We start from the raw sequence: 15,728 nt of genomic DNA on the forward strand, positions 1-15,728 counted from the left end.
GTCTGCTTCGGTTTGTATAATTGTGTATTGCCTGCATAGGGGTGTCTTGTACCTGTCTATGTGGCAGCTGCCTCCCGGGCAAGTTGGAGAGTCCCTTCCAGGTGGTAGCCCCCGCTGAGACTTCCTTCTTGGGGCAGGCTGGCTTGCTTCCCAGCAGAATGAGCTGGCTTCTCAAATGGGGCCCCTTTGAGCTGCCTGGGCCCTACCTTGGTCTGCTGGGTGTTCCCCATCTCTATATTACTCTGCTGTCCTTTGCAGGGAAACACGATTTCCTGTCTTTGATGTCACCGGTACTAAATTTTCCCTTCCAAACAGCTCAGGCCACTGGTTTCTTTCTTTGTGTGTGTGTACTTGACCACGATTTTGCGCTAAAAAAAAAAAAAAGGAATAAGCAAAGCAAAACAGTAACACGTGGAAAATGCAAATGGGTAAAAGCACTTAGAGTGGAAGGCCCAAATTAACTCAGACCCAAATCCCCCACTGTTCGTGTACCTTCCAGAAATGCATTGTGTAATGTCTCTGCTCTGAAACAAACCCTGAATGTAGCACCCTGAACCTATTTCTTCAACCCTTAGAGATTTCTATGGAATCCAGAGATGACTCAACTTTCACACCTGTGATTAGAGAACCAATTCTATAAACAATCTGACCATTTTGCTTTTTATGACCATTTTCACTCTTTTCATTGAATACTTTTGCAACAGATGTCTGCACTAGTCTTTGGACCCTGGGTGTTTGTTCACAAGTTCAACAACTGCATACAGTCACACAGAGATGCCAGACTATCAGCTCCATCCGCAGCCATGACGGCTAACCCTACAGAGCACCTACTGTATGCCAGGTGCTGTCCTGGACACCAATCCTACAAGGCGGTCACTGGTGTTAGTCACATTTCCCAGACTGGAAAGTGAGGCACAGAGAGGTGAAGGAATTTGCTCAAGGTTATACAACTAGCAAGAGACACAGCTGGGATTTGAAGCCAACTAATTTGGACCTTGTGCTATTTGCTGTTCCTCAACTAGGAACACACCCGTGAATGCATGGACTCCACCACCCCGTCTCTGAGAATGCATTATCACATTGGAAATACAAGTCCATTAGCCGGCTGTGCACTCTAACTCCACAAAGCTCCCTTGCTTTGCACCACCATGTTTGGCGCATTTACCCAACACTATAGGTGCACACACTCACATGCTGCACCCATCCAGGACCCAGCTTTTTCAGAGATGTGGCTAATGTGGGCAACGAAATTCCCCTCTCTGTGCCTGTTTCTTCCTTCAACACGTGTTAACACTCCCATAGACCTCACTCCATGCTTTCCTTCCCCCTTTTGTTTTTCCCTCAATTCACATCACAACCTCCCTGCCCCCCCCCATTTTGTCTTTTCTCACTTGCTTGTGCTCTTACTCAGCAAACATCACTAACATTTCTGTTAGGCTTTGCCCTGCCCTGAGGGAGACAGAGGATCCAGGCCAGCTAAAGCTGACACTGGGAGGGCCATATGCAGGGGATGGCGGTCAACGGAGAACCTAGAGAAACAAAGATGAGTTTTTCTAGGAAAAATCAAGGCATACCTCCTGGAGGAGGTGCCTGTTCATTGCGCCTCCGAGGTGGAAGAGGTGCTTTCCCCTCCAACTGCTTCCTGCCCAATTGCTCCCTTGAGCCCTATGATGGTGAGCATGAGAATTCAGGTCCTTCCCCTAAAGATGAGGAAAATGGGCCCACGCTCACCTCAGGGAGACAACTGAACACAGAGGTGCTAGGAGGTGATGCTGACAGCTCCACGGTGGGCGGGGCTTCCTGGCTCAGATGTCCCAACCACAGCTACACGTCATGGTGCTCCTTGGCTGTGGCCTGAGCCTTCCTCAGGCTGCCAGACTTTGTTTGCCCTCCCTGAAGTGGGTATACAGAACTGTGCCAAGCCCCTCGGCATGGAGAGGAATTCAGAACACTCATTGTGAGCCCTTGGCTAAAAGATTTCAACTTGTGAAGCCTTGGTTTCTGTATCCATGCATTGGGGATGATGGTGTACCAGAGTTGTAGAAAAGATGCTGCGATCATGCCAGTTCACTTTTTCTGAGCCTTTACAATGTGCCTTGCACTGCTCACAGAAACGCTCAGCTGCCCTTGGAGATTTACTATTCCCATTTTCACAGATGTGAAAAATGAGGCTCATAGAGGTAAAGTTGCTTGCCCAAGATCACATAGCAAGAAATTTGAGAGCTGAAATTCAAGACTCTAGAGCAGAGGCAGTAATTTTTTTTCTGAAATTGACCAGAGAGAGTAAATATTTTGGGTTTTGTGGGCCAGTCTCTGTCACAACTACTCAGCTCTGCTGTAGTATTGCAAAAGCCACCATAGACAATATGCACGTGAATAAGCATGGCTATGTGCCAAAAAACTTTATTTGTGGACACTGAAATTTGAATTTGTATAATTTGCGCATGTTAGGAAGTATTCTCCTTCTTTTGACTTTTTCCAGCCACTGAAAAACAAAAACAATCAAACAAAAATTTCATAGTTTGCAGACTGTAGTTTATGGACCTCGGAGGGCCCATGCTATTAATTGTTATGCTATAATTCATTCATTCATTCACTCATTTAATAAATATTATTGAGGCCTGCAGTTTTCTAGGTACTGGAGGTAGAATGGAAACAAAGCAGATAAAGATACTCCTCTTCAGAAGATAACAATTTTATGGAGAAAAATAATTGTAAGCAACTAAACAAACAAGAATATTCTAGATGGCTGAACTGGCTAGTAAGGAAATTTGATGGGTGACGTAATCAGGCCTGAGAAAGAGAACTTTCATTTGGGTTGTTTGAGATGGTGAACTTTGGAGTATTCTGACTTCCTCTTTTTGTTCTTTTTGGCTGTCACCTGCTATGGGCTAGGGCTAGGCCCACAGTGGCCGGTGAGCTCCTTGGCAGGGCGATGATATGGAAGAGGGCCCTTTGGCCTCAGCATCTTTAAATCTTTCTTCCTTGTTGGTCATATTCCTCAGAGATGGGTATTTCACCATCCTATCTTCTGGGTCCCGGATGCTGAGTAGGGGCGAGGGTTGAGGGTGGGGAAGTTTCAGCTCCCACATTCAAATTCACAGGTTTGCTTAATATTCCTGTGTTCAGAGTGATTTTTTTTACAGTTGACTGCCGTTCCGTTCCTTTGACTAGAAACTCTGCCATTTCCGTTCTCTGGAGGAAAAAAACCCAGCTACTTTTCCACCCTGATGGGTAGTGTCAAAAAAAAAAGAAAAACTATATATACGTATAAATAAATGGAGCCATTTTAAAATGGAGTTTTGGAGCTTCCATCCCAGAGGAACTGCCCTGCATGTCTGGTGCCTCAAACCATTGGAGTGTTAAAACATGGCAAAATATCCTTTGGACTGGGCCTAAATCAATATTGTGTCCCAAACAACTGTTTGCAAGGATAACAAGAAAGCAGATACAATGACTACAGAATGAGGACTCCTGAACTGAAAATTAAAATCATTATTTAGAATTAACATCACTCTGTTATGTTATCTGCACCAATAGAAACACCTTCCTTCTATTGATGTAATTATTCCCTTCCCCTTTTCATAAATACCCCTTGTCTTTGTCTCCGAATTGGAGACACTATTTGGGCTTCTGCCTGAATCAGTTAACGCTTGCTGAAGAGCTATTCTTATCGATCTTAAATAAACATTTGTTGCTTCTTGCTTTGAAAAGCCTTTTATTTTCAAATAAAAGGAGAAAAGTGGATGTCTCTTCTAGGAAATTTACTTTCACAAAACTTCTATTTTACGTGCACACTCTCTTTCAGAGTTGTCAGGAGTCCTCAATAACAACAGCCTTGGCAGATGGTGACGATGAAATTCTGTGAGGGAAATTATATTTAGCTTTCCACCTGCTGGCTTACAAGTTTGTTTCAGGTTTAAAACAGTCACTGAACGGCCATTGCACTGGGGTTTTAGGAGAGTGAAAGTAGAGGCTGGTGTTCCATGTGTCATCTTTACCCAGGACAATTGGAAACGGGGCTTAAATGGCAAGAAGATGTCTGCTGGCTGAAGATCTGGGGAAAGAACATTCCAGGCAGAGGGACTGCAGGTGAAGAGGAACAACCTGGGTTCTCCAGCTTGGGCAAGCATCAGAATTTTCTGGAGGGCTCATTAAGACACTGATTGCCAGCTTCGTCCTGTCCCACAGTATCAACAGATTGAGGTGCTAGAATTTTGCATAGTTACAACTCCCCAGGTGACGCTGCTGTTGTTTGTTTGGACATCACACTTTATAAACCACTCACATAACGGAAGCATTTAGCACCTGTGCATCAACACCGCCAGTATCGTTATGGTTTTCTACCCGTAATTCCCCACCCAGGCCCAGTGCAAGATCAAGCACATGGCAGGCATCGGATACTAAAATTCCCCGACTGCTGGCGGAAGCCTGAAACTAATGGCGCCATCCAATCTCCCACTTTACATAGGGAAAGTGAGGCCTGGAGTGGGTCAGGGGGTTGGCATGTCTACCCTGGTTGTCTGGGCAGAGCAAGGCTTCTAGTGCAGCCCAGGGCTTTTGTTCCCATCTTTCAATCCGGGGTTGCTTCCTCTTTTTGGCCAAGTTTAACTGCTAGTCTGCTTCTCCTCCCGCCCCCGCCTGAGTGAATGGGAAATTTGAATTTCCTCTGCCTCACTCAAGTGTCCTTTTCCTACAAGGGGAATTTCTCTACCTGGATTCTCCAGCCTTCTGTTTGTAGGGTCCATGGGGGGGCTCCTGACAGGAAGCAGGTCTAGGTGGGTGGGTGGGGGCAGGCCAGGGAAGGCCCAGTGATCCTGGGGAAGGTGAGGGAGGGTGGGGGAAGGGCTGAGCATGGCACTCAGGGCTCCACTGGGGGGTTTATGTTCCAGAAGAGAAAGGGGCTGAGGCCTGACTGTCCTCTGAACCCTTTGCAGAAGTGCTGGCTTTAGCGGATCCCTGAGGGTGCCTTGGTGGGCGTGACAGGAAGGAGGGGAAAGAGACAAAGAGACACAGAGACTCAGAAAGTGAGAGCCACAGAGACAGAGAAAATTAGAGACAGACAGCGACAGTCAGAGACAGAGAGAGACACGGAAAAAAAGAGGGACCAAAGAATCCCTTGCGATCCAATTCAGAGACAATCAACAGGGACATGTTCAAAGAGCGAGAGACACACAGAGAAAAGGAGAGATACAAAGAGGCACCCAGAGAGGCAGAGAGAGAAAGAAGAAACAGGTGGGGCCGAGGCTGAAGGGCGAAGGAGAGAAAAGAAATCCCGAGAAAAGAAAGTTAGGGAAAGTTTGGCCCTATGGGGACTGGGGCGGGGCGCCAAGGTCCCTAACCCACTCCGCCCCGGAAAGCGGGGGGAGGGGGGGGCTTCCGGATTCCGTATAAAGCGCGGAGCCCTGGGCCCTAGCTGTAGCCGCCAGTCGCCGGCCATGCCCTCTTCCTCGGACGCCGTTCCGGACCCCGAGGCCCCGCGGCCGCCCGCGCCCCCGCGCCACGCCTGTCACCTGCTGCCCTGGGCACTGAGCGCCGCGCTGCTGCTGCTCGCCTCGGTCTGCGCCGTCTGCGCGGTCCGCGCCTGGGTTTTGACCCAGTGCCCCGCCTCGCCCGGCCCCAACCCCTCGCCCAGCTCGAGACTCCCAGAGGTCCCCGAGCTCCCGCCGGACGCCCGCGCCGGCCTCGGCGACTCCCCGCAGGTGAGTTGCGCCCCGGCTTGGGCCCCGGGGGGAGACCCCTACCCCGCTCTGGGTCTCCTTCTTCACCCGCACCCCCAACGCGACCCCTTCTACACCCCGGGCCGACGGTCCGTCCCTCTCGGACTCCTGAAGGCACCCGTTCTTTATCCGGGACTTCGGGGGTACTCCTCATCTCCTCCCCCAGTATGAGCCTGTCTGCATTCAGCGCCCCAGACCATCGCGGACCCAGAGGGACACTTCTTTATGCCAAACCATTTAGGGGACCCCCACTTCCTTTTCCAGCTCCCGGAATACCTCGACTTTCTCCCGTACCCTCGGGGTGTCCCGCTTTCTCTCCCAATACCTCCCTGTTTCAAGGACCGCTGGAGCGATCTCGCTTCTTTTCCGTACTGAATCCTGCGGGTGCTGTCCTTTTGCAGACCGCACCGGTTGGGTCAGATTGAGACCCCAACTTCGGGTGTGCGTGTGTTTTAGTGTATTCTTTTGGAGCAGGGGGAAGCGGAGCTCAAGGCCCGCACAGACTCCCACTTTTCAGAGGGCTGCGGGAGGGAGAACCTCTACCCACTTTCTGCCTTTCCTCCGCAGGGCGTTGGCGTGTTCGCACAGCTGGTGGCCCGAGATGGTGAGTGTCCTGCGCCTTCCCCGTCTCCCTGGGAGGAGGACAATAAGGAGGAGGGGTCTGGGGAGCCAGAGGGGTCCTTGACTCAATCTGACCCTCTTCCCTTCCCCTCTCTGAAAGCTGTCCCTCTTTCTGACCTCTAGGTGCCTTCTCAGCTGACCCCCACCTGTGCCCACCTAAAGCCTGCCCTCTCAGAGCTGGGGCTGGATCCTCAGATCCCAGCCTGGTCTGGTCTCTCCCTCTAGGCTCTAGGAGGTCTGGACCCTCCTTCCCATTCGCTTCCCTTCCCTCCTTCCTTAGACCCTCCTCCCCTCCCTCTTCTAGACTCTCCTCCCCACCCCTTTTCTTTCTTCTCTTCTTCTCCTCACCCTTCCTGAAACCCCTGCCCACTCTCCCTCACCCCCACCCCCATCCCCCCTTCCTCCTATCTCCCCCATTTCCTTCACCTCCCTCTCTAAACCCCTTCCTTCTATCTCCGAAAGTCTCCTGTTCCCTTCCCTCATCCTCTTTTGCATCACAGTTCCCTCTCTTCCTGCTTGTTGTCTGTTCCTAAAAATCTTTCACTCTCCACCCCCACCCCTCACTCTGAGTTTCTTCCTCCCTTCCATCCCCCAGCCCCACCGCCCTCTGGGAACCTCTTGCCTCCCTCAGAGGCCCCTTACCCTTTCCTCAGTCCTGCCACCCACTTCGTAGGGCTGTGTCCCTGCCCACAGCCATGCTTAGCGTCCCCCTCTTCCTCCCTTAGCACTGCTGACCGAAGGGCTCCTGCACTGGTACAGCAACCCAGGCCTGAAAGGCGTGTTCCTGGCACCCGGTGTGAGTTATGATGAACGCACACGAGAGCTGGTAGTAGATGAGGCTGGCATCTACTATGTCTTCTTGCACTTGGAACTGCGACGCGTTGTGGCCAGTGCTGGCTCTGGCTGGGTCTCCATTGCCCTGCACCTACAGCCACTGGGTGCAGGGGCCGAAGCTCTGGCCCTGACCTTGAACCTGCCTCCTCTGTCCTCGGAAGCCCGTGACTCAGTGGCTGGTTTCCGGGGTGGCCTGATGCATCTGGGTGCTGGCCAGCGCCTGGGTGTTCGCCTGAGCGCAGAGGCAGCGGCACGCCTGGCCTGGCAGCTTGCACAAGGTGCCACGGTCTTGGGCCTCTATCGAGTGGCCACCAAGGTCCCCGCTGCACTCCCCTCCCCACAGCCCTCATGAGGTGCAGCCTGGTTGCCACCTCCTGGAGGGAGACTGAACCCTGCCTTGCCTAGTTGGGAGCTGTGGTGATGGATCCCAGCTTCTCTACCTCACCAGGCTGGGCAGGGTTCCCAGCTGCTGAACTCCTCCTGGAGGATTCCTAGGTCCCACTACCATTTCCACTTTAACCAAACCCTTGGTATTTATTATGAGCCTGAGCTCAGATAGTGCACTTTTTATTATAAGTCAACTTATATTTATTGAGTTAGATCCTGTTTAGGGATAGAAAAACATCATCAAGCAAAGCAGACTGAAAAAAAAAATCCTTATTTATGTTAATATGTGAGCTATAAAGACTCACTCCTACCCCCCAATGGGATTCGAAGGGCTCGCTATTGGGAGGTCTGCAGAACTCCTTGTTGTGTGAGCATCATTCACTCATGCAACTTCTATTGATCACCGACTATGTGTCAGGCACTGTTTTAGGTGTTGGGGACACAGCTGTGAACAAGACAGACCCAAATCTGTCTTTGCTAAGCTGACATCTAATAGTCAGGCTTGACACTAAATGTGATTGTCTGTGACTCAGTGTGACTGGGGCATGGGGAAGAGTGTGATATGGTATGTGGTACTGGATAATAAAATGTTTATAAACTTCATCACTACCGTGTATTGAGCGTTTACTGGATGCCAGACAGTGTGAGTTTTTTGAGACTCACAGCCACCCTATGCTTTAAGGATTTTATTATTTCCAGTTTATCTATGCTCTTGAGGTTTTTCCATCTATTGTAAATGTGTGGTGGAAATACTATATAAGGTAGTTCTGCAGGATATCACTGGCCAACTCTGTTCAGTGACATCACACGGGAAACTTAAAATCAGCAAATGCTGTAAGTTAGGGCTTGCTTTATTTTCCGTTGATTATCTAGACTTATAAAGTGCTGGGGGAAATGAGGTTAAGCCTGTAGATTAGACTTAAAAGTGTGTCTTATTTGTGCCTGTTACATTGTGAATGTCACACATAAAAATCAAGGAAGTCATCGTTTAGTGTTTTCAAACCATGATCTGATTTAGCAAGGAAGTTGCTCTCAGCCAGGCAGGTGAAGTGTGGACTTTGTCATTCCATTTTATCTTAGTCTTTAAAGGAAAATATCAACCTACATTCACTTGTCACTTGCACCCATAGGTTGGCTATGAGAACAAGAGCAGGAAACAGTAAGGCATTCTGTAAGAATCAACTGACTATATAGAATTTACAATGAAGAGTATTCCTATTTTATTTGTAAATGGTGTGCTTCACAATCACTTATGCCCGTAAAATTGATAATAAACACACAATGTCATGTCCCCCTCTGAGAGCTGCTTGTTAAACACGTGCCAGCACACGTGTTTCCAGCATCCCTCTTTCTCTCCACACCTGGCCAGTTCCCCCAACCCCATAATTTTCACCACCATGTAGGTCTTACGCCCACTGGACCATATAAACCAGCTAAACTTTGGTTCTCCCTACAGACCTGGGACAAAAGGGATTGGGGTGGACAGAGAAGTCTCTGGAGCAGGTGACCTTGATAGACTTTAAGAGAAGAGATGGGGGTGAGTGAGGCAGAGGTGGGAGAGTGGCCTCCAGTGGCCAGACAGGAGGGTGTGGGATGGCAGTGAAGATGTGGAAGAGGTGGTAAATGCCATCTGCCTGACCCATCTCTACCCCTTCTCAAGGGATTTTACCTTCCTGAGTGGGCACAACTGATGTTGAGGTGACACTCATGAATATGACCATGACAGTCATTAAATTACATTAAACCAGTTCCATACCGGTTGGCAAGTACCTGTTACTCCCGGTCCCCATTCCTGGAGGGTTCCTCTGGACCCCTAGGATGGCCTTTGCGACCCAGCATCCAAAGCCTTAACACTTGGTGCACACCCAGAATTGTTGGTCCAGGGGCCAGCGTCAAATCTGATTAGTCAGCATCTGGCTACATTGGTTGTTGCCTATTTTGAATAGCACCCTTGGCACCAGGTGATGCCTCTCATCTGGCACAGACGATTGGGCCAGGGTGAATGCATGATTCAAGCTGGGCCAATCAGATATCTGCAGAAAGTGGGCAGGTCAGGAATCAGAAACTGTACCTGAGAGAGAAGCATGAAAGGGCCCCAAGTGCAGAGAGAGAAGAATGAAAGGGCCTGGAGTACAGAGAAGGAGAGGAAGATGCACAGGAATGCACAGGTGAGACTGTAGAGCCCTAGAGAGAGAGAGAGGAGGGGCCTAAGTTTCCTACTTGTCTCTTCCTGGTGACATAGGATACCCTATGCCTACTGGGAAACCCTATTAGTTTCCTAGGGCTGCCCTAACAGAATGTCACAAACTGGGTGGCTTAAAATAACAGACGTATATTGTTCCCTAGTTCTGGAGTCCAGAAGTCCAAAATCAAGGTGTCGGCTGGGCCATGCTCCCTCCAAAGCCTCTAGGAAAGAATCCTTCCTTGCCTCGTCCAGCTTTCAGTGTTTACCCACCATCTTTGGTGTTCCTTGTTTTACAGCTGTGTTACTCCATCTCTGCATCCATCTTCACATGGCCATCTTCCCTCTGTTTGTCTCTGTCTTTGTTTTCCTTCTCTTCACATAAGGACACAAGTCATATTGGATGTAGGGCCCACACTACTCCAGTATGACTACATCTTAATTTAATTATATCTGCAGAGACCTGCTTCCAAATAAGGTCATAATGTGAGGTTCCAGGAAGGACATGAATCTTGGAAGGACATTCTTCCACGGGGTACATCTAGTATCTCCCCTTGGGGGCCATGGGAAACTTGAGGGTCCTCCTATGAATTTCCTTCTGGGGTGGGTTCAGTTCCATGCTGCCAAATAACCTTGAAGACAGGTCCCCAAGGAAGCAGGTCTTCAAGGCTGTTGGTATTTTTCCTTGTGGCTTTGGGATCTGAGAGACTGTCCTACTTTCTGGGTTATGTTGGGTGTGTGGTTATCCCACAGCAAGGATGCTTGAGCCGCAAATCTTGTAGGATGTTACCAAGACTCAAGGTATGCAGTTGGAATTCTACAATAGCGACAATAACCACAGCTGACATTTATTAATGCTTATTGGTCCCAGACACTAATTGCTTTGGAAGGACTCCATTAGGAAGGTACTATTCTAATTTTATTCCTATTTTATGAGCAAGAGAACTGAGATTCCTGGAGGTTAGCCCAAGTCATACAGACAATTATAGGTAGAGTGGTTGACAGTATAAGTTCTAGAGTTGACTGCCTGGAACCCCAGTCACTTCTAAGAGACCCCATAGAATACATAAAAGTTGAGGTTGAATTGTGCCCTCTTCCCCAATTCCTAACCCCCAGGACCTCAGAATGTGACCATATTTGGAGACAAGGGTCTTTAAAGAGGTAATTAAGTTAAAAGGAAGTCATTGGGCTGAGCCCTGATCTAAAATGACTGGTACCCTTGTAAAAGGGGACATTTGGAGACACACACACACACACACACACACACACACACGGAGAATGCCATGTAAATATGAAGACGGCCATCTGCAAGTCAGGCTGAGAGCAGACAGATCCTTCCCTCACATCCCTCAGAAAGAACCAACCCTGCCAACACCTTGGTTTTGGACTTCTAGTCTCCAGAACTGTGAGAGAATAAATTTCTGCTGTTTAAGGACCCGTTTGTGGTACTTTGCTATGACAGCCCAGCATATTATTATGGAGGGTTACAGGAGTTGATACATTTAATACATATTCAAGCCTGGCTCTTGATAAGCACTCAATACACTTCAACTGTTATTAGGAGAACACTCAGACAGAAATGATGTTACAACAACACAGTGATACAACAGAGGGGAGTGTTAAAAGCTGATAGACAAGGCCAGCAACAGAGACAGTACGTGGTGGAAATAGAATGGGGCATCAAGGAGGTGTAACAAAAACAGAACAATAGAAAGGTGGAACCATCAACTAGTGACACCCAATATACAGATGGAATTCTATAATGACACATGGGCATGTTACAAGGAAACAACAGTTCACAGGAGACGGGTTACAATGACATAGCTGTGGTGTTATAAATATACCCTTGCCAAAATGGGAGTTACAAAGTTACAAAGGCAACTATACAAAGTTGGGGCATTGTAAAGACAATCACAGCTTCATAATCCTGCACCCACAACTCTAAAATCCCCAAACAAGTAAATTTCCACAACTCTTTTGGCAGTCCAAACTGAACCCGTGTAGATGTGTTTACGGTCTTTGTTTATTCTTCAGCCCGAGTACTCATAAAGCAAGGGCATTAGTATGCTTGATTACTGGGGGTGTCCCAGAAGCCCCTGGTGACAGTAACATATGTGTGAAGCAAAAGCTCTTGGTTTCTTTTTCCAGTCGGGGAAAAACCCAGTTATTCCTTATTGTGAGTTTCTCTCATGCGAGTCTCCTTTACTACCCACACAAAACACTTGGCTTCTGACACGTCTCATCACCAAATATGTGGATGTTTTCCCTCACGCCAACAGGCAATTCTTAGACACTAGCTGCATGTCTAAGAATTCAACTCAATCCTGACACCATTTACCTGGTGATAGCATCAGATCCCACAGGTGAAGGGCTCAGTCCCACAAGACTGCTGGCCCCTCTTCAGAGGCCAGTTGAAGTCGTTTATCAACTGTGCTTCTGACTAACCAGCTACAGATTGGAGGTTCCAGCCACTCTCTCCTTGGGTTAATTAATTTGCTAGAGCACCTCACAGAATTGGGAAAACACTGCCTTGAGCCTACCAGTGTATTAAAGGAGATGAGGAAGGGGACGGATGATCACCCAGAGATACGGGAGGGTCTCAAGTGCAGGAACTTGTGCTCCTGTGGAGTTGGGAGCATTACCCTCCCGGTGTGGATGTGTTCACCAAGCTGGAAGCTCTCTGAACCTCCTTCTATCAGGGTTTTATGGAGGCTTCCTTATTAACTCCATTTCCAGCTCTCTCCCCTCTCTGGAGGATGGGGACATGCTGGGAGCTGAAAATTCCCAGCTTCTAATCATGGCTGGGTCTTTCTGGTGACAGGACCCATCCAGGGATCATCCACGGGCCACACAGAGTTGCCTCATTAGACCAAAAGATGCTCCTTGTGTTCCTCTTACTGAGGAATTTATGGGCTTTTGGTAATGTTAAGTCAGCCAATGGATTTAATAGCACAGTGCCTGACACTTGATTCCATATGTGGAAGTTGTTATTATTGCATCAGTTGGATCATGGAAGGTTTAGGAGGCCTGTGTCAGGAACCCGGGGCAGAGACCAACATATATATTTTATCTCACAATAGGCTATGCACATTTCCATTCCCATTGCAAATTGTGGATTCCAAAACATGTCTGGCTTCCAAGGCTTGGGATCAGGGATTGTGGAATTGTAAGCAGGACTGGGATGTGAATCCAGACACAGCTTCTCATGTGAGTGTGTGTGTTGGGAGAAGCCCAGTGAGGGAGGAGTAGAGATGAGACTGCAGGGTATGTTTCTTTTTAAAAAAAGTATGCTAAGGACACTTAATGTGAGATCTACTTTACGAAAATTTCAGTGCACAGTGCGGCACGTTAATTATAGGCATGCTGTTGTGCAATGGAGCCCTACGACTTATTCATCTTGCCTAACTGAAACTGCACCCATTACACACACTCTCCCTCCCCTTCCGTTTGGCCTCTCCAACGATTACTGTACGTTCCGCTTTGGTGAACTCGGCTATATTAGTGGAATCGCAGTATTTGTTTTCTGTGTCTGGCTTATTTCACTGAGCATAATGTCTTCAAGTTTCACTCATGCTGTTGCATATGGTGGGGTTTCCTTCTTTTTTAAGGCCATAAACATTCCGTCATGTGGATAATACCACATTTTCTTTGTTGCTTTATCCATTCATCTATTGATGGACATTTAGGTTGTTTCCATGTCTTGGCTATTGTGAATTATGCTTCCATGAACATGGGAGTGGGGATATCTTTTTGGGATTTTAATTGTTTTGGATATGTACCCAGAAGTGGGATTGCTGGCTCATACAGAACATGCATTTTAGAGTTCCAGCCCTAGTCTTGCCGTTGCTAGCTAAGCTGTACATCCTTGGGCAAGTGTACTCACGTCTCTGGGCTTAGGGACTTCAATTGTAAAACTGAAACAAACTTTGTAGCTCATGGGGAATATGAAGTCAGCCAATGGGTTTAATAGCACAGTGACTGACACTTGATTCAATATGTGGAAGTTGTTTTTATTGCATCAGTTGGGTCATGGAACGATAGCATTTAAGGTCTGAAGTGAATCAGGTAAAGAAAGGATTGGGGGAAGTGAGTTTCAGCTGGGAAAGAGAGCATGTACAAAGGGCCAGACGTAGGAGAGTGGCTAGCATAGTGCAGATGGGGATGAGAGGGTCAGACCATGCAAGCTCATGGACGCCAACCCAAAGCTTTATCCTGAGGGCGATGGAGTATTAAGGAGATAAGTGGTCACATTAGCTTGTTAGCACTAGACCTCTGGGGCTGCCTAGCGGTTAGAGCACAGCGCTCAGAACACCAAGGTCGCCGGTTCAATTCCCACATGGGCCAGTGAGCTGCGCCCTCCACAACTTGATTGAAAACGACGAATTGACCTGGAGCTGAGCTGTACCCCCCATAACTAGATTTAAAAAAACAACAATGATTTGACATGGAGCTGATGGGTCCTAGAAAAAGACACTGTTCCCCAATAAAAATTTAGTCATGGAAAAACACAGTTCCCCATTATTGCCCAATAAAAATAAAAAATAAAATAAAATAAGAAAAGGAGCTAGACCTCTGGCAGGAGGCAAAGAGTGGAGATAAGGAGGCCTATGGACCCAGATGAGAGGTAGTGGGAAGTTTGGGAGGAACTGAAGGTTTTGAACATGGAGAGGCAACGAATGCAGACAAGAGCTAAATGATGAAAGGAATAGGCGTTGGCAAGGATTTGAGTATGGTCGAGCTGGAGAAGCCAAGACTTTCGGCTCATGCGACTGAATAGATGGTGGACACATTTATGGATTTGGGGGACCCTAAAAGAGCATAAGTCACTTCGGGACGTGTGGAATTTCCAGGTGCCTTTGAAGGGACCCAGTGAGAATGCTGAGGTGACTCTGGAGCTCTGCAAACTCTTTGGCTGGGATAGAAATTTGAGAGTCGTTGGTGTATTTATCTAATGGACATTTTGGGCAAGGGTGAGATCTTTTAGAAGAACAAGTAAAGAGGTGGCAAGAAAAGAGGGTCTAAGATCAAGGGTCCAAGAAGTAACGGTTGTGTGGGAGGCCAGGTTGCACAAAAGTCTGCGCGGGAGCAGCTGCACAGGACTAGGAAACAAAATCCTAAGGAATCTGTTTCAAAAAGGAAGTAGCAGTCGATGGTGTCCGATACCGCTGGGAGTTGTTAGATGAGAAGTGAAAACATTTACCGGATTTTGAATCATCAGAATCACAGGTGGTTTTATAAGGGCCATTTTCAGGGGCATGAGTGGGTCAGTTGCCTAAGTGTGGCCTGGGGAATTAGTGACAAGTAAGGAACTTGAGATTGTCTTAATAGCCAGCTTCTTAAAACACGTTAGTATTGGAAAATAATTTCAAATGTAAAGAAAAGTGATTTGCATAAGAAGAGTACAAAGAACGCCCCTTACGATCTATACTCAGATTCACCAGTTGCTAACATTTTACCCCATTTGCTTCATTAGCTGGTCTCTGCCCTTTCCTTCCCTCCACTGTGTTATAAATATAAATTGGAAGTATTTATTTGAGTCAGACAAAACCAGGATAGTTGAGAAATAAAACCAGAGAAAACCACAAACTCAGAAGCTGGGGCAGTTCTAGGAAACTCCAAGTGTATTGTGAGTGGATTTAAAAAATCGGAGGAAGTTTTGGGGGGCATTTATCAAGGTGATTACTTAGAAAGAAACACAGGAGCTAGCTGAGTTAGATTTACTCTCTCTTCTGGCCCATGTAGTAAGTAGATTTAGTGGTATAATTTGCCGTGAGGGTAAATCAGTGGATATAAAATGTCAAGTTGACAGCACTCCTTTCCTGAGTCAAATTATAGCAAATAGGAGGGGCAGGAGAACTGGAATTTTCAAACACAAAGGTGAGCAGGTAACTAAGAATCATTGGGCATGTGACCAAAATCCGTACCATGAAAGGGACATCTCAAACTCCACAACAACAGAAAAGAATGAACACGTGAAGAAACAG

At 47.7% G+C, this 15,728-nt stretch overlaps 1 protein-coding gene across 1 annotated transcript; it reads left to right on the top strand.

Moving 5' to 3' along the window:
- The first annotated feature begins 5,359 nt into the window (after nt 1-5,359).
- Nucleotides 5,360-8,165, top strand: TNFSF9 (TNF superfamily member 9). The gene is made up of 3 exons (XM_019710753.3): nt 5,360-5,702; nt 6,288-6,324; nt 7,067-8,165. The coding sequence occupies exons 1-3, from the start codon at nt 5,439-5,441 to the stop codon at nt 7,525-7,527; spliced, it is 762 nt and encodes a 253-aa protein (XP_019566312.1). The 5' UTR covers nt 5,360-5,438; the 3' UTR covers nt 7,528-8,165.
- Nucleotides 8,166-15,728: the final 7,563 nt, after the last annotated feature.

Source organism: Rhinolophus sinicus, chromosome 15, assembly GCF_057876585.1.
Source record: "Rhinolophus sinicus isolate RSI-liver-muscle chromosome 15, RSI-T2T, whole genome shotgun sequence".
Classification (NCBI taxonomy): Eukaryota; Metazoa; Chordata; class Mammalia; order Chiroptera; family Rhinolophidae; genus Rhinolophus; species Rhinolophus sinicus.

Excerpts from the sequence above, each read along its gene's own strand:
- TNFSF9 (XM_019710753.3), top strand. The coding sequence starts at position 5,439 with ATGCCCTCTTCCTCGGACGCCGTTCCGGACCCCGAGGCCCCGCGGCCG. Across the intron at positions 5,703-6,287 it reads GCCTCGGCGACTCCCCGCAG|GGCGTTGGCGTGTTCGCACA; the intron begins GTGAGTTGCGCC and ends TTTCCTCCGCAG. Across the intron at positions 6,325-7,066 it reads ACAGCTGGTGGCCCGAGATG|CACTGCTGACCGAAGGGCTC; the intron begins GTGAGTGTCCTG and ends TTCCTCCCTTAG.